At 41.2% G+C, this 19,211-nt stretch overlaps 1 protein-coding gene across 4 annotated transcripts in view; it reads left to right on the forward strand.

Moving 5' to 3' along the window:
• The window catches only part of auts2a (activator of transcription and developmental regulator AUTS2 a), a 362,432-nt gene that overhangs the window by 36,821 nt on the left and 306,400 nt on the right, over positions 1–19,211 (forward strand). For all 4 annotated transcript variants that reach the window (XM_037118510.1, XM_037118512.1, XM_037118511.1 and 1 more), the window contains exon 2: positions 11,666–11,850. Coding sequence is in view for 1 of the 4 variants with exons in the window: in XM_037118526.1 (XP_036974421.1) it covers positions 11,830–11,850 (21 nt within the window). In the remaining 3 variants the exon portion in view is untranslated. The remainder of the gene's footprint in view (positions 1–11,665; positions 11,851–19,211) is intronic.

Below are 19,211 nucleotides of genomic sequence, written 5' to 3' on the forward strand. Positions count from 1 at the left end.
AGAGGGAGGAGGCAAGAGGACGGGGCGAGGGAAGCAAAGATGAACAGCCTTTCATCTCTTACCTCTGCTTGCTGCTACTTCAATAATGGCCAGAGCTAATAAGTGACAGTAAAAAGCTCAACACAGTGAGCTGCGGTATAACTCAGATCCACAGTGTCTCAGGCAGCTGAGAGAGGTTTTGATGTTAAATGTTAAGATCCCCTGATGAATGCCCCCTGGTATATCATTTATTAACGTGGATAAAGACATTCGTGCTTTAACTGCTCCATTTTTTAACAGTAGGGGAGGGTTTTAAACCACAGAATATAACATACTTTTAAGAGCCACATTCCCAAGCCCAGGGGTGTCAAAATCATTTCAGTTCATGGGCCACCTACAGCCAAATTGGATCTCAAGTGGCCCAGACCAGTTAAACCATCGCATAATAAGCACATTGTGAAAATGTTCATAATTGATGAACCATCCATTTGCAAAATAGACAATAGATAATGAACATATTGAGATGCCTTGGGGAAAATATGTGCAATTTAAACAATATCTCTCAGTTCTTCCATGTGCATTAACATGTACAGATCACAGTGGATTTACAAGGGCTCACAACATTTAGTCACATGTGTTTGGAACCGAACAACACTGTAGTTTAATACTTCCTCATGATTCCAAGAACTTTTTGAGACCAAGAAATGTGGTTAATTTTACATACATTTCCACTCCAGCCTGGAATGTTGTTTTCACAAACTCACCCTCAGAGTATAGCTTGGAATCTGATGCTACATTGTGAGCAGAAAAGTAGCTAGCTTTCAAAGCTGGATTGGTGATTTCTCGTCTTCAACATAAAATATGACAAAAATGTGATTTATTGTCTTTGTTCGCAATTGCCCTTGTACATTAAAGGGTACTGTGACCACAATGGCGTCCCATTAATCTCTGTGAAGACACTGGAACTGGTCCATTTTCCTGGAAAACCTGACTCTCTATGTCCATTTGTCTCCTTTTTCACAAAAGAATTTCCCTCCATCATAAATAGTAGCCTATGCTTCAGAGCGTTCTGTCACTATAGCTTGTGCATAAGCCCATGGGATGTTTCGAAACATATACAGCATAGGTCCTGTTATTTATTTATTTATTTATTTATTTATTTATTTATCTATCTAAGGGTTAGGGTTACATATATTTGATTTATTCAGAGGGCTAGAATAATGCAGTTTTGAGTAATAACTTAGAAGGAATAACAAGGTTGCTAACACAAATAAGCAAGCAGCTGGTGAGCTTGTAAAGGCTTCTGTTTTGATGTAAGGGGAACACTGTTGACACTAAATGAACCAAATTTTACACTGTGACTTTGGAAAAACAAGACTATGTCTATAGCTGTGCTAACAGCTCAGAGACGTTAATTAAAGAGAGACTATATAACCTCTCCTGCAGAGCATCCGCAATTGCCAATTATGAGAAAATGGTATTTATGTAAACAAACGCAAGTGCAACTGTAGCAGAAGTTGAGAAGAGTCATGAAGTCAACAAACTGATCTGTTAGAGGGCATCATCGAGGTTGCAAGGTTTGTTAATATGAGCTAACATTAAGCAACTCTAAGCTGCTGATCATACCAGACCAAATGAGACTGTAGCAGCAAAACCGTGTGTCGAACTGAGAGGTTGCTACATCGTATGGCCGCTCCACCAAGGAAGTTATGTTTTTGCCCCTGTCAATTTTTTGGTTGGTTTGTCAGCAGAATTACACTAAAACTACTGAACCGGTCTCCATGAAATTTGGTTGGAGGGTTGAGGGGAATCATGTTTTTTTCCCCTACTTTCTTTACCATTGCGAGGTGGGAAGTTTTGACATTTTGTTGATTTCTCATGGGATAATGCTTGGATCTTGAGGAAAAATCAATCAGGGACATATAGGAGGCTGGGTTTTTAGGTATTTATGAGTGAGCACAATTTGATAGGGATCCACATAAAACATCTGCATCTAACCGCTTAGACAAGCTTAATTTTATAGGGGATTAGGCTTGACTGAATTAAAGGGGACTGTTGGGCATTGGCAGAGATATTTTTCATTTTTGGAGGAAGAATGTTATGTTATTTTTTAAAAGTTACTTTAAGCGCAGTGGTGCATTGTGCTAAATGCTAAAATCTGCATGCTAGTATGTCCCTGGTGACAATGCTATGCTGATGTTAAGCAGGTATGACATTTACCGTGTTCACAATCTCAGTGTAGCCTGTTTGCATGTTAACACTTTCAAATTAGTACTAAACTAAGTTACTGGTGAGTCTGATGGGATTGTCATCAGTGTTGTAGGTACTGTGGTACAGTGTGCAGTACATCTGTCACCAGTCTGGCAAAGTCCACCTTGTTTCTAGCAGATTTTCTTTAGTCTTTCCAGATGATTCTTGACAGACTCCACAAGCCCAAAGTCAGTATCTTATGAGCGAGACAGTCACAATTTAATGACAAATCATACTGATATTTCATTCACTTACTGACAGTGCCCTTAGACTGAGTACACAGGCAGGGCTCAGTTACACCAGCAGAAAAAAAACACATACCACCCAGCTCTGGACTGACCTGAGGGCAGAGAAACAACATGCCTGCCATCTTTCTGAACAAGCTCACGATGCCTGTGCAAATGAACTGATTGACTTCTTTCCTCCATTTCTGAGGGAGAGTGAAAGCTCCCGAGGCAAACACTGAACACTTATTAGGCAAAGAAGTAGATGACATTGATAAGACTTTTTAAGAAGCACTTGGGGGGGGGGGGGATTTTAAAATCCCCTGACATGTGTTCTTGTTAGTGCATTAAACACTAACAGCTCTGTGTTATCTGGTAGCCAGAGAGAAACTGTGATGGCGGAAGCTCAATTCCTGCTTTTCCTAACCTAACAGTACATTACAGGCTTTGAAATATAATATGCAAGTGATGCAGCGGGCTCTTGTTTGTGCTGTGAATGCAGCTCCCTCCCAATTGTAATGTAATCCAGAGTGCTTTCAAGCCTTTATTGCAAATCATCTGCCTAGCTATTAGGCTAGGTTGTAACTATGGCATTTATGGTTCATAAACAGTGTTTTGCTTTCATACACTAATGATCATTATACAGTGTGAAAACCAAGTGTCTGAGTATGTTTTGCCATTGCACAGCTACAACAATAGAAGTTTCATTTCCTGAATGGTTCCTGTAGAAGTTGAATGGATGTCTAAGGATAGATCAAGATGATGCATAAAGGCTGCTGCACGTTTTGTGTCTACACTGTGAATACTGTTTGTTTTTTTATAATCTTTAGAAGATTGCACCGCTTTACAACATTATCCTCCATATTGCTCCATTGCTGAAATCATGTTATCAAAGTAAAACTGTACATATAATTTCTTCCTCCCCCCAAAAAAATCCATTCAGAAATGTTCTTTTAATGTTAAACCTGTTTGTTTTCCCTCCAAGGCTTCGTGTGAGGGTGTGCAGAATGCCAACAGCAGCGGCGCAGTACAGTCACTTGTTTTGAACTGTTTTGACGTGTGGTTCAGCTTACAGTAAGAGTGATCTGTTAATAGATGTCATCGTGTGGAGCTAAAGAAATCAGTTAAACGTTCTTCACAGTTATAAATACCATCATTCACCCACTCGAAACTGTACTTTAAATGATCCTTAATCCAGCTGTCGTGCGTGACAGCTTTAACAGCGACAAACTTTGGGTTAGTAAGAATTGTGCATGCATTATGCCCGTTTTGTCCCTGACAGCACACAAGCATGTGACTCCAAACACCAATTAGAGACGGTAAATGGGCTATTTGCGTCCTCTTTCGACAAGTGATGAGCATTTATTTACAGTGACTACAGCATGTTCCTTTTCCTCCGTCTCTCATTTTCTCTCAGCCGCTCGTCCAGCTTGATACGCTGTCAACTTGCTCCTGTATTGTGGGGTAAGCCTGGCGGCACCGGGATCTGTGTGAAGCTTCACGAATGTCGACAGGGAGCTGTGAGTGATCTCTTGGAAGAAGATTTAAACTCTGAGCTTTTTAATGTGTTTCTGGGGAGGCAGGCATCTCCCCCTGGAGATGATGTGGATGGTGCCTGAGAATGTGAATAAATTAGGAGTGAGGCGCTGTGTTGATGCTCCAGGAGATAACCTGCAAAAGTGGTGAGAGATTCTTCTGCAAATAGTTCCCTAAGGTGGGAGCCAGGTGAGCAAAAGCAAACTATTCATCTTTGCACGTTTAAGCAAGGCGTAGTTGTGATCTGAGCCTAGGGCGGTGCACTGGTGATTTATTTTCATCTTCTTCGCTTTGGGTTATTTCTGCTTTGCCTTTTTAGCCGTTTTTCTTCAGGTAAACAGCAGCTCTGCATTGCAGACCCAAAATGCCCTGTGCCATCACAGGAGCTATGTTAATAGAATTAAACAAAATTGCACAGATGCTGAAAGAAAAGATTGACATATCATCCATCTACCAGAATAAAAGCCCAAACGTCTCATTAAACGACAACCAAAATGCAAATAACCACAAGGCAGGAGACCTTATCAATAATTCATGAATTGTTCCCATAAGCAACAGCGAATCAATAATATTCCCCATCCCCGTTCTGATCTTAGGGGCGGCAGTGTTTTTCTACAGCGTGGTTAAACAACAAACAGGACTTATTTCTGCCATAAGAACAAGTGAAGGAACATGAATACGCCAGAGTCTTCCTTTTCACATGTTATCTGAAGAAGATCCATCAAAGATCTTCCAAAATAGAGTCCAGAATGTGACGGGCAGGTTTTGGTAAAAAAGGACACAAGAATATCTGTCATACCGTATATCGTGGTATAATCATCCTCTTCTACACTCTTGCTGTGCTGTATTTTTCAGTGCCATCATCACTGCCGGCGTTCTCTCCTCAAAGTCAGCAGCGCTCGGATTAAGATCAGCTCGGCCCGGCAGAAATACAGCCAGCCTAACATTAACAGGATGGTGCTGTCAGAGCCATATGCTTCAGATGCCTCACCTAGAGCCGCGCAGATGTTTAGTATGCATGAGGTCGCGATGGAAGACTGATAGCCGTCTGCCTCGGGCCTTTTAGCTTTTACAGCCTTCTCCTCCTCTGTGTGTCCCTATCATCCCTAATGATTCACTCAGGACCTGATCTGAAAATCAAATCCCAATGCAAGGTTTGGAATATGCCATTAAACAAGCAACAACACATTATGCCCAGGGTCAGTCGAAGCCATTAGCGGAATTGGATCAGTTTTTAGGTTCATTACCTCTGTGTGAATTGGATGGCCTCGTTGGAATATTTCACACACCCGGTCCTGTTTTGGCCAGGCAGCACAGGTGCTTTGCCCTATTAAATACATTCTACACCTCACAAATTATACACTCAAAGCCTAATAATTAATTGGATCGTGGGCTTCGCCTCTCTTAAGAATGAGAAGCCTCAGAGGACTTTTTAAACTGCTGCTCATAACTGCTTGGCAATGAAAATAGACTAATTATCTGATACCTCGCATTAAGTGTAAAAAGCTAAAAAGCCAAACAGGGATATTTTTAAATGACAGGCACACAACAAAGTGTTTTTCTTCTCCGGCTGAAGCTGTGGTTTTCTAGATCAGTGGCGCGCGTATTTTTCTCTCATTTTCATGATGAATAATATCCAATAACTCAAAGTAAAATGATATTGAAGAGACATGTATAGCATGCAGTGTTATACACGACAGCTGTCAGAGACGTACTTTATGACAAATAGGTTATATATTTCTAGGGTTGATTGCTTAAGAGTACTCCACCGATTTGAAGCTCCACCCCTGTCCACATTACTCCCAGCCCCGATGACGCTTGCGCAAATAACGGGACACAACGATCCTCTTTTGTTAGAGCGATTGGGAGGGTGTATCAATCATTCATGAAGATCTTAGTTGGCGACTTTATTGAGTGAGTACTATTAACACTAATATTATCGTTTAGCCAACTTAGCAAATGGTTCGAAAGCCTTGAGGGTACCACTTTATTACTTATACTCGCTCCGCCGAGCTCCCAAAGTATCACCAATCGGCGGACTGCTATGGACACAAACAAAGATTAAAATCGATGCTGCAGAGCTAGGGATATTGTCTTTTTTTGTTCTACACATTCATCCACCTTTAAAAAAACCCAGTGCCTGCTTTACCGAGAATGCAACACAGCTTTAGTCAGCGATTCAGCCGTGTTACGAACAGCTATTAACACAGTAGAAACGCTTGCCTCAAGCAGAGATACGGAGCATGCTGCAGAGGTCTGGTCAGCTCACTTAAGTCTAACTCTGCACCAACAGATTTTATTTTCAAAATTGGGAGTCTTCAGCCCCAATCGGTGTTCCAAGGCAATTCCACAGATTTTGCGCAGCTCCCCCTGGAGCCACAAAATGCTTTAGACATTTTTGTCAACAGTTCATCCAAAGACTTTGATGTGTAAATTCTGTGGAGGTTGCATTAATGTTATGTCCCAAATAGCTAAACGTAAATACTGAAAATGTACCTATCCAAAAAATTCATATGAGACCCCTGAAAAAGTGCTAGTCACAAACAGCTGCAGTTCTAGCTGGATATTCTAGCTATTCTAACCTGCTATTCAACTGTCTTGCCAACTATTAGATGAGGAGATTGACACGGTACTGACCTGTTGTGGTTTTACAGCAGGCTGTGTGGCCAGCTATTTCACGGTCAGTTGCAGTAAGCTGCAAACATGTCATCTTTATATTGGGTTAAGTAAACAACATATCGTGTTAATTGTTGCGCTTCCAAGGTGCTGGTGGTTGAATGTTGTCATCTCCAGTTTCCAGTCTGTGTAAACTAAGCTTTTCCCTGCCGGCAGTAGCATCATATTTAACATGACACGAAAGTAAAATATGCTTTTTTAAACAATGTTCAACTATACCATGAATCATTTTAACCCACTGTGTCCCAACCTGGTGCAGTTTGTTTTGTGAATCTCACCAGCACAAGGTTACAACTGTTAGACATCTGTGACATCAGTGGTTTAGAGTTTTCTAAAGGCAATTCAAGTTCTTTACAGAAAGCAGCTGTCAAGAATATGACTCACTCAATTGAAATTTAAAATGCTATTGCTCGGAGAGTAGTATTAATGTCATGAGTGCAAGAATCTTGAGAATAGACACGGGTAATAGCCATTTTTCTGTCACATCCTCATCTTAACTATCATTGCAGTCAGGAAACTGCTTCCATGTCTTGGTTACAGTTCATTTTCTAAGGTACATCGTCATTGTTGCTGGTACTAAAAACCTGTTTGTATAGGAAATAAACTGAAATTTATACAGACCCATAAACTTAATGCATCATGCTGAGAGTCCCTGCTTAAGTCAACAGACAGCATCTCAGCTATTCTACTCAAGTGTATTGTTCAGTGCTCTGGAAAACACATTTAATGACAATAGAACATAATACTTATATACACCAAGATAGCTATATCTCAAAGAAAAGGCATGTAACTGCAGAAAATATAAAAAAAACACTGACACTGCAAACTTTATGGGGTAATATTCACACACACTGTTGCACCATTAGGTTGCTCGCTTGGCTTGTTTCAGGCACATTGCATCATATGTTCTGTATATCAGAGAACACTGATAGTGTAACTTCCTTTTTATATGCTCCCCTCTGCTTTAAATCTGTGCACCCTTCTGCTGGGAGAGGCAACTAGTGCCAAAGTTGTACAGACAGCCAAAAGCAAAACGCTACAGCACAGAGAGGGAGTGATTGGTTCTCAACTCGAAAACACTATTAAGATGTTACTCTGCAGCGTTTTGCTCTCAACGGAAACCTCTGATGTGATGCGGTTAGACTGTATCTTGATGCGGGCTCCATTGTATTTTGGAAATCATCCCAAAGGACGCTCCTTTTTTTGGAATCCAGAAGTTTTGAAGAGTAGAGGCAAAGAGCGAGAGGAGAAAAAAAAAAAAACAAACCAAACCAAGCCAGATATGTGAATGTGGGCCCAGCTACACAAGACTACCTACTCGTCATAGTAAATGTATGCAAAGCTATTCATGCGCTGCAGCTTCACTGATACGCACACTTGCACAGGCATTTACAGATGCATCAGTCTGGAAATACCACATCAACCTGCTTACATGAGATGTGTATTGATGGCACTCGAGGGTAGGATGATTACTTTCCAAAGTGTTAGAATTCTGTCAGACATGTCATCAGGGGGCATGCCAAAGCATTTTGGGCGTATTTGGCACTTTTCAAAAGAAAATGTTCCTGTATTCAAGCTGAAAAAATATGATTAAGATGTGTGAAAAATGAATAAAAAATGATTAGGAGCGTGTATTGGGATTCAGCTGTCATTCTCAACACTGTAAACGTTCATTTATTAATTCCTTTGGCCGTGTTAGTACCTCCTATGTAAATTTGTATTAAAGAATTTGAAGGTAATAAGACGTTTGTGGTGCCCAAAGGATGAATCTTAATGACTGTGGTGATACCTTACTTTTCCTCCAGCACCATCATGAGGTTGCTATTTTTGATTTTGAGTAAAATGTCTCAACAACAAGTAGATGGATCGCCGTGACATCTGGTACACACGTTCATCATCCTTCAATCGCCCGCCAACTTCTAATGTGGCACCATCATCAGGTCACAATTTAAGACAGAAAAAGAGCTGCTAGTGTGGCAGTTACTGGCTCGTCTTGTTATCATAGAAAAGGCCTCAAGATGTTTGCATAAAGTGACACGCAACATCACATAATTTCAGTCAAATAAGAAGAAAGCAGCCTTTACTTAAACCACTAGGTTTAAACATTAAGGTGCCGAGTATAAACCAAAATTACTTATGTTAATTAAAAGCAAAATGCTTTCAAATGATACAAATGCACTGTCAAAAAATGACTTCCTGAAGCTGGACATACACTGTACGATTTTCCAAATGTTGTTGTTGTGCCAACAACATGTTGCACAAGTAAGTCGTCTGCGATATAAAGCCAAAGCTCACAATCAATGTGCTCACACTCTATGGTTCGATCATGCCGTAATCTGACAGCCCCGGCAGACCACCCTGGCTATTGACAGTTGTCAGTAAAGATTAGTTTGAAAGCCCCAAGGTGGGTATAAGCAACAATGCTAACAAGGCAGAAGTGTGCTTGAAAATTTCAGATTTTTCTGACCGTTCAGTGGCCGTTTGGGAGCAGATCGTTGTTCCTTGCTCTCCACTGTACACTGCACGGCAAAACGTAGCTCAATGCAGCTCAAAAATTGGGTCAAAAAGGAGCTCAAATCGTACCTACATGGCTTAAAAGGGGCCCTTCAGATAGAGGGTGGATACTGGTGCTGCATCAATAGACAGTTTGTGGGGAGAATTGTTATTCAACTGTGATTCTAAAGTGCTTGAGTTCATATGAAATCAGTATTTGTATGACCAATACAAAGACACAAGGTATTTTACAAGTTTTGCAACAAACTAAGAAGATATATATTTCAAAAGGTAGTTCTAGTGTGTTTGAAAGCTCCCTCGATAGTGCAGTTATCTGCACTTATTCTCTCATCTCATTTAACCACTCTATATTGAAGAGTACTGTTACGGACTGACATTTTCCTGTGGTTCTGTGCTCTGCAGGAAGCTAGATAGAATGCCTCAAGATAAAACAGTGTAATGAGTTATTATTGGCGTGTGTGTCTGCGGCGCGTGTGTTTTGCTCAGCCGTATGCTAATCTCATCTTTTATCTAGCTTACATCGTCTTTGATCGCTGACATTTATCTCTAGTTTATCTTTCAGTCTCGCAGCACTCGCGGTGCCCAGGGTCAGCGTCATCTTCATTTTTTCCTTGATGACGGGCAAAAACTGTTGTCGGCTTCACCCTATCAAAGCGGAGGTCACTACACCGAATAGACAAGGGCAACAGCCACCTTTTCATTCAGCTCCCAGCAGGTTTTTGACATGAATCAGAGCATGAGCTCAGCAATAAAAGGACAGGCACCACTTGACACACGGTTAGCTTGGCAGGGGTGGTCCTTTTCTATTACTGCTCAGATGTGTAGTGTAGAGTTGTTGATGAAACCTACAGCCGCAGTTTGACTGGCAAAATGACATTTTGTGCCGCAGTGATTCGTCAAATAAATGGCTCCCTGTGAAGAGCGTTAAAGTGATTTTAAAAGAATCTGTTTTTACTTGTTTTTTTTGTTGTTGTTGTCGAAATACCTCTATTGTGCTTTGCAGAATACACTTTTATAAGCCTTCAATTCCCAAACAAAGCTCTGGCTTTGGCAGCTCTAAAGATGCTATTCTTCTTCTGTTCCAAAGTGATGCAACATCTACTAACAATATGCATGAGCTTCGTTATGCTGAGAAACCTGGCCTCCTTCCTGCTGCTTTGTTTCCTCTTCTGTCACTCCTCCCACCTTTCTCTCTCCGCTGCTATCTTTCTCTGACATAGCTCATTACATTAGCAGGGCTGCATGGTTAACATACACGCACAGCGTGCACGCACACACCTGGCTCATTGGACTATATCTGTACACAAGAGGGGGGTGGGCAAAGGTTTGACAGGAGACAGCGGGCTGTTGCTTAACAGACGAGTGGTGAAATGCATGGCAGTGTAATTGCAATGAAGGGATAATTTGACAGCCGCTTGGTTATGATAGCTCACATTTCTCCCATTCTCCCTGAATCCTCACACATATGCGCGCACGCACACACACACACACACACACACACACACTGCATACAAACAAGGTGTGCAAGCCAAACCCTTAACAGCATTACCCGTGTTGTTACACACTTAGTTTGAGGTAAAGCCCTGTCATTTTCACACATTTCTACTGTTAAAATCCTCTGTGTTTAGAGGATTATCATCAGCATCAAGACATTTCAGCGCAGGAGGACTTAATGCCTCGGTGCCATAGTGGTAGATATTGTTTTTCAGAGAGAGGTTTCAATTCTCATTTCATCGAGACTGACAGAGCAATTCATCACTCGCGGGGTCTATGCGAACGCCTTATTTAAACAATGCCAGTGCATCATTGCTCAAGGACTAAAAGAATGAGCAGTGCATACCAGCCAAAAAACTACCTACATTTCATCTTGTCCTTTCTTCTCTCTCTTTCTTGAGCAAAAATGAAGCCGTCTTGCTTGTGTTTCTGTCTGCATAGGCTCGGGCTCTGCTCAAGGACATGGATGAAACTGAATAAAACATGACTGACATCTTGTCATCTCAGAGAGGACGGGCCGAGAATGGGAAGGGAAATGGAAAATCTCACCTCTGCTTATTTGTCAGTGTGGACATGAAGGGGGGAAATGTATATGTGAGCATAGCGGGGCCTGAACCTATATTTCAGGCTGTAGCAGTGTCTCGTGAAATGATTTCAAGCTACAGTAAGCAAAGATGTGAGAAGAGTTCATTACACTTGTCTACCAGCTGCCACCCTTCTTTTATCTCACTGATCAGTGGTTTCCTAAGCTTATACTTTAGACTGTAGATCCTCTGATTACTCAGGCAATTGCCCTGCCTTGTCGGGGCTCTGTTAATAGTAATGCTTGTTGTCTCGGTAATCGCACTGTAATCTTCTTCTGATCTTAATCCAACACTGATCTTTTCCCTCGTTGATCATTCTCTTCTTTCCATCTCCAACACTTCCGCTAATTTCCTCAAGCTCTCTGCTCTTATTCTTCACTCGCTTTTTTATTTATTTTTTTCTTGCAGATACATCAGACGGAGACGCTTTCACACACTCCATCCCGACAATCCGCTTCTCAGCTGAAGTGGCATGATGTATGGCTAAACACTGGGCCTCATTGCCCCATCCCCGGCACTGCAAACGCATGGAGCTGAAGTCATGAACTGGGAGGATGAAATAGGCTGCCAGCATGATGCGTCCACGTGCTGGGGTAAGTGGATACATAAATACAAACAGGTGGATGCATTGTTCAGACTATATATAAATGAGTAGTAAATGAAAAGACATTTCAGTGTGGAGTTTTAAAAGCTATTTTCAGTTCACTCAGTAATGTTATACCTGCCCTTATTTCCTGAACATGGTTGACTATCATCAAGACTGTTGCTATGTCAACTACAGCAACACGGAGGGCCACATCATCTAGAATGAAGACAACACAAACACTGAAATACAAGTGATTAACCTATGGTTCTCCAGCCCTTATGGGCCAAAGCAAATTCATTTGAGAATGATATATGTAATATACATTCATGCAAGTATATAAAAGGATAAGACAGTTTTAGCTTTATGCCTTTTTTGTTTGGGATTAAATTTACAACTACTACAGTCTTCACCAAATATGGGGTTTAGTACCTCCAAATATCCTCATATCAAAAAGTCAGTACTTCCACCTTTAAGTCCTTGTGTCAATTGAAATCCAGTATACTGGACTAAAGTCAGAGATATTTTCACTCAAAGCATCAGATTTTAAGACGGGGGACTGATGATAGTTTCCCATTTCAGTCTGACAGTCACCACAAAGACGGCTTCAAAAAGTTGTGACATCTCTTTAACAATATCCAGTGGCTTCACGCTTGTAATATGTGAACGTATGAAACAACACTGTCTCCAGTAGTGGTCTCTGGCTTGTCAGTCGTCTCTGTAGCATCATTTCACCATCCCCTCTACCTCCTGACATAAAGGTCAACTCATATACATGAAATGTGACGGTAATATGACATATATTGTAGACATGGTGATATGAAACAACATTTTTTTTCTTTCTTTCTGTTTCTGTAACACACCACTAGGTATTTGAACTGATAAACCTCTTGATGTAAATGATAAAAACATCGCTTCTCAGACTGCATGGCTCTGGAATGTGATATGGTCAAGTCACTTAAACTCTTCCCAACAGCTGTGCTGCTGACCTTACAAGTGAGTTGGAGGAACCTCTTTAACTAGAGCAATTAAAAGAACAGCGGGATATAGATTTCCGTTGGCTCCGATAAATGTGGTTGGGAGAATTATAATCTGTGTGACTAATGGTATGCTCACAGTATTTAAGCATGGTTCTCATTAATATGCTAAGCAACCGAGGCTAGCTTTGTCTTTGACACTCCTCCTGAGATACATTGTTCAATGGCGAGCTCAAGTGATTCACCCTCCCTATTGTACATATGGGTGGACATACCCACTGAGATTTCACACAGTTCAAATGGCTTTTACATGGTGTTACAGGATATCAAATGGATACAGAACAGACTCTCAGGCCCCAGGGTATTATACAGTTTCCCCAGATGGTATTCAGTCTGGTCACAAAGGTAAGAGAGCTGGATGTGGAATAGTAGGCAAGAGATTTGATTGAATCTAATAATCCTCAACATCATTCCTCTGAAAGTCTGAAACGGCTTTAGTTAATGATGGATGGCTTATTGATAATGTCGCTCACGTCTGAGATCTGCATGGCTTAAGACCTGAACCGCACCTTGAGTCAGGCAGCTTAAAGACAACCTGCAGTATTTCAAGTCTACTTGCCAGATTGGAACACTTTGCTAGCTATCTGTCACAAGCAGTCTATCAATATGTTTTGTAGCCTGCCATTCACAGTGCAGTGGTGTTTCCAGCACTCCTGTCAAATAATGTTCTAATGTATCAAGATATATAGTTGGCTGACAATCAATGTTCCCACCCTCCTGCAGGTATTCATTATGCCATCAAAGCCTTCAGAAGTATCCCATTCAACAGCTCCGGGCCTCGCATTATGATAACAAGCTGTGTGTGATCACGGCCTGCAAGCTGTGAGATAAAGAGCAAAAAGACATGAACTGTATACTTTACATAAGATCAGAGGCAGATCACCATGGCAACCCTTGGTATGTTTTTAAGGAGTCAAACGTGCTTAATGGATCTTAATTTGCCTCGTGACATAATATTTAAATTTGTCCTGTGTAAATTCAAAAAGCCAGACCTTGTGCCAAATGTTAATGAAATTCATTAGAATCACTGTAACAGGTTGTCATATGGAGCTGTGTGCTACACAGAGTAATAATGCTGGACACAAACATGCTGTATTGTAGGCTCTATTTCCCTTTTTAACTGATTTAATTAATGCATGGTCAAGAGATTTCAAATGCATTTTTAGTAACGCAAAGCAATTCATTTATTTTTTCTTAAGAAAAACAGTTGTTTTGATCCCAACTTTATCTGTTTTATTTTATCTGTATCATGTGATAACGAAATTGTTCCATTGAAATTACAAATGACTGCAAATTATTGTCCACTCAGCCTGTTATGGTGTCTTGGAACACAGTCCGTCCTAGCTGAGTTTATTGTCCTGAGACAGAAGTGATGGCAGATTGTCAGAGAATAGAGAGACCAAGGATCAATGATGGAGGTCTGCACAGACAGAAGCTGCACTGTGGCTGTCTGTCACATACTAGAGCTGATGACTTCCATAATCTGTTGACTGAGTGAGCTAATTCAATCATCAACTCAGGAAAACAGTCTGATGTCTCATGATGACCGATCACTAATGAGTGGTTTCATGGTAGTGGAATCTGTTGCACAAAAATGTCCTTTCTTATGAGAAGAGTTAAAATGTTTCTTCTTCTGATGGAAATTAAAGATAGATCTAAGACTTCATTCTAAATAATTCACCTCATGCTTCACATGAATTTGATCTTTTGCCAGCAGCAGCAGAAGATGTAAGCAGATGCTTTCAGATAAGCTTTTATGCCCTTGAGGTGTTGTCCTTTCAGGCATGCAATTGTTAATAATGTATTATCAAAAGACACGTGTAGAAAAAATCGTCAGAATAAATGTTTGCGATTTCAGGAAACGACTGATATGTTGAAACTGTTGATTCTTTATCTTCCAGCTCAATCTGCCCAGTGGTTTCATGCATACAAATAGTGAAACAAGCTGCAGAACAGCGGTCTCTGACTTGCCTCACTATAAATGCCACCAACAAGCTATTCATCTGACATGACAGACAGCTCATAAAACGTGTGATATGAATTTGATATGAAGCATATCATTTGGTACATAACTGTGGTTTGCGGACATGTGCCAAGATTTGAATCTGGTGACGGTGCTTCTCCAAAATCAAACTTGGGCGGATTGTTTCTTCTTGTTTTGCTTGAGTGGATGTCACTTTCCCCGTACCTTGTTTTGTTTTTGTTTGTTTTTTTTGCAGGCTGAGGCTGTTGTCATGAGTGAACCACTTACTATAAGGGGAGGAAAAAAAAAACAAAACAACATAAGATTCTTGAATTGGAGACTGCAGCTGCCTCGTCAGCTGTTTCGCCTTGTGTGGTACATCTGAGCAGATGACTCTACGGTTATGTGAGTCGTTTTTCATCTGATTTAAGAATTCCGCACTTGGTTCAGTGCAGAGAGGCTTTTGAAGCGTTGCAATGTTCACCTAGCCAGCGGAAACAAAACCTGTGAACCGTGTGCTGGTTCACTCACACAGACAGCAAGGTCAAAGAAAGTTGACTCTCTTACAGTGTGACTCTAAGGGGCCTGACCTTCAGAATAAAGTACAAATGTCTGCTTTGATGGACGAAAGCAAGTTTCTTTACCAGGACTTTTCATCTGTTCGCATGAGTTTATCGATGTAACCATTATGATGTGAAAAGTCAGGCTGTCCATCAGACTGAAATCTGTCCGATTATTGATGTGTATTTGTTCGAGCTTGAAATATTCATGCCTACTCTCATCTTTCCAGCAGAGCATGCTTAGCTGTAACAGTTTTACTCTGCTCTACTACTGAGCTTACACTCTCATGAAGAATTTAACAGGATTTTCTGTTTCATGATGTCTCCAACAATTTTTGCAGTAATCCTTTGCCAATGCATTAGTCTCGAACAGTTTGACCAAATGTTCAGGTAGAGAGAGAATCTGTGTGCGCGTATGTTCAAGTTTTCATGAATATCGGACGCTATGCACAGTCATGCAATCCATGCTTAGTTTTGTCTCCGTCTTTAAATGTTTGCTTTGTCAGGTATTGCTTAATGTTTCTTTATCTCAATACAATACTGAGCCTACAGTGTGTCTGGAAAATGACAGCGCCCGACCAAACCTTATTCTAGCTGTTGGCTTGAACCGTTTCTCCTCATCTGAACTCTATCCCACGCAGTCCAAATGTAATTTGTGTTGAATGGAGGTCAGTCACTCCGTATTAGCCAGACGACATTTTAAAAATGTTGATTAAATTAATTTGTTCGGCAGACAACCACATATTCCGCTGTCTCCCTCCGGCTGACAGCCACTGGCATCCTGCAGCATCAGGAAGGAGCTGAAGGTGTAAAAACATCACAGAGTTGTCATTTATCTCAATAAAAAAGAAAGTGTGCCTTGAGAGTTGCTCACTAAACTGCAGCACGCAGCAAACCAGCTCTGTCGAGGCAGAGATATTTTCAGCAGCTGGCATATGGAGGAGATCGAGACTGAGACAGGCTGAGCCAGTGCAGATGGAGCTTCTCGTTGTTCACCAACAGCACACATTCTGCGCGTTCTCGTGGGAATCCCAGCGAAGAGAGAAGGCTTGGCGTGTAATAAAAGTTTCTCCGGAACAAACAAGTATAACCCTCGATAATCCGCTTTTAATTGTGGTGGTTTAGTTACGGCACATGAGCGTTATTGAGAGGATGAATCATTTACTGTTATTCATTTTGATGACTCAAAACTGACAAGGAACTGTCTGTATCACCTTTGGTATTTAAAACCAGAAAAACGCTTTGGCATTATTTGACCTTTCGAGATGTAGTTTCTGTCCAGTTGGATCGGAGGTGGGTCTGTTCATAAATGTCAGATTGGCAGGGATATTTTCAACCATTTATCTTCACATTCAGCAACTAGTTCTACGTCTGAATGACTCAGGTTCATGGGCTGTTTACTGGATCACTGGAAAACTTTTCAGCCCGCTCTTCCACTTTGCCTCCTCTATCAGTCGGGTTCTTTTTCTTTTGCAGTGTCACCTTTCCACAGTCTTACCAGTTATAACAGGTAAAACAATGCCTCTTCTGGTATTCATTGCACAAAGGTGCTTCCTTTGTGCTGCAATTTGCCCTTTATTCTCCCAGGAAAAAAATCCAGCCCAGTTACAGATAGAAAGGGGCATATTGAAAGTAAAGCCTATGTTATAGGGAACCAGTCTATATGCAGATGGCTTCTTTTTCCTCAGCCATTACACTGTGCAATCAGTATTTACTCCTGAATGAAAAAAAGACAAGCAAACAAGCTGACTATTTCCAGTTTCAGATTATTCTTTAGCATGTTTTCCTTTAGTCAATAGTCAGTGCAGAGAGATGCAAAAACACAGAGAGGGCGGGAGGCAGACAAACTGCGATGTTGCAGTTTTGTTCTATTTTCCATAATCATTTGGCTTTTATCCATCAACCTATCACATCACAGTTTCTGTTTTTTAATTGAGTTCCGTTAATTCACTTAGTCTCCCAGGTCCCCCGAGACAGGAACTCCGGGAATCACTGTTATGCAAAGTTATGTACAGTTTATTGATGGCTTGTGTAGTGTCTATCTGTTTTCATATCAATGTTATCATTTCAAGACCGATAAGGAATTCAAATTAATTGTAGGTGAGTCTATGCTGTCGGTACTTCAATAAAGGAATATTAGGTTCCTTCTTACCAGCAGATGCTTACATGGAGCTGGAATTGTAATAGAAATCTTGAGTTGTAGTTTTTTTTGTCTCTTTCATTTGAGCTATCAATAGTGTAAAGTAATAGATGTGTCGATTCTGATCGGACAACACTGTTCTGTTCAGCTCTTGTTTATGTTATGTCTGGGTTTTGTTTTTTTTTTTGACATTTGGTGTCCTTTTGGTGATGCACTGTATCATTCTGACACCAAATGAAATCCTCAGAAGAAGAGTATACTGCAAGGAGATCATCCTCCTGATCCTCATAATCTGTCCAAATCCTTGGTAACAATGCCTCTCCATTATGGAAATAGAAAACATGAGCATTACAAGTTTTATCCCGGGGGGCGCTTTGCTAGTCTGCATCATTCGTGAGACCACAGTTGTTGCATAGACCATTGTTTTTTATAACCGCTAAGAGTTTCCATATTTGTATTACATTGTGTGTTTATGGGCACCTAATGAAACACATGTTGTAAAAGCACAGTCACCCCTGAGGTTCCATTCTGATGACGCCGGCTCCTTCTGTAATGGACTACTCCAGTAGGTGGGCCAGTAAATTAATGACTGTAAAACGACTCATCTCCAATAATGCAAGGCGGCAACTCGTTGCAGTGGGAGAGAGATGAGAATCAAATGGAGTCATAGTGTATTCCCCTCCCTCCTGCTCTCTCCTTTTCCTGTTACTTTACCTCCCCCGCTCATATATTGCTCCCCACCTCAAAAGGGAGAAGAAGAAAAAAAAAAAAAAAACATTTCTCATGTCATTTTGTCTTTTACAATCCACTTCATTTGGAGGCTTACAAATTCTATTAGGGTGATCTTGTGTGCATTGCAAGGTTGCTGCAGGGGAGAGAGGGGGAGGGCTGCCTGGGAAGGGGGAACAAGCCCTTAATACTAATAAACGAGCTCGACTTTGCCTCCCTTGCCCTGTGAGATGGGAGGGAGAAGGGGCCAAATAATTGGAAAATATCCTTGCCTCCCGTTCCATAAAGACCCCCTCCCTACCCACACACACACTTTAACGCACACACCATCCTCCCATCTCCGTGGCTTAACCAACCACTCTCTCCTGCACAATGAAATGCACCCCCGGTTTTCTTTTTAAAGTTTAAAAAAGAGAAAACAACACAATTAGTCTGATGTTGGGGAGTCTGTGCCTCTGTGTGTGGAGGAAGGGGGGAGGGATGCCAAGGTTAACAAAAGGACACAAGATATTATGTGAGGCTTTTTGTGACATGCAGTCTTTAAAGTGGCATCGAGAAAAGAGGGTGGAAGGGTTCACTGAGCATTGGGTGCAGTTTGAGACTCGATGCCCAGGAGCAGCGGGGCTAATGTTAGTGACAACACAACAGAAATCGCTATGAAAAGCAAGCAATAAGGCAATTTTTACCTTCTTGTTCTTGAGTGCCACAGGAATGAGTCCTAAAACCCAGAGACAAATTCACATTTTTCCCTTTCCAATTCCCTCATTAACACGTTTAAGAAAAAAAAAAATCTTGTCAAAGGATAATGTACACTACAGGCTGTCCGACAGCGACTCCAGCTTTAATCTGAAACCTTCATTATTCATGCGTTCAACATTGTAACAGCAGAAATACTGCAACACGTCCCCCGACCTCACAGTTCCTCTGAAGACCTTACATGAC

The sequence above is a fragment of the Acanthopagrus latus genome, chromosome 13, assembly GCF_904848185.1.
Source record: "Acanthopagrus latus isolate v.2019 chromosome 13, fAcaLat1.1, whole genome shotgun sequence".
In the NCBI taxonomy this organism is placed as follows: Eukaryota; Metazoa; Chordata; class Actinopteri; order Spariformes; family Sparidae; genus Acanthopagrus; species Acanthopagrus latus.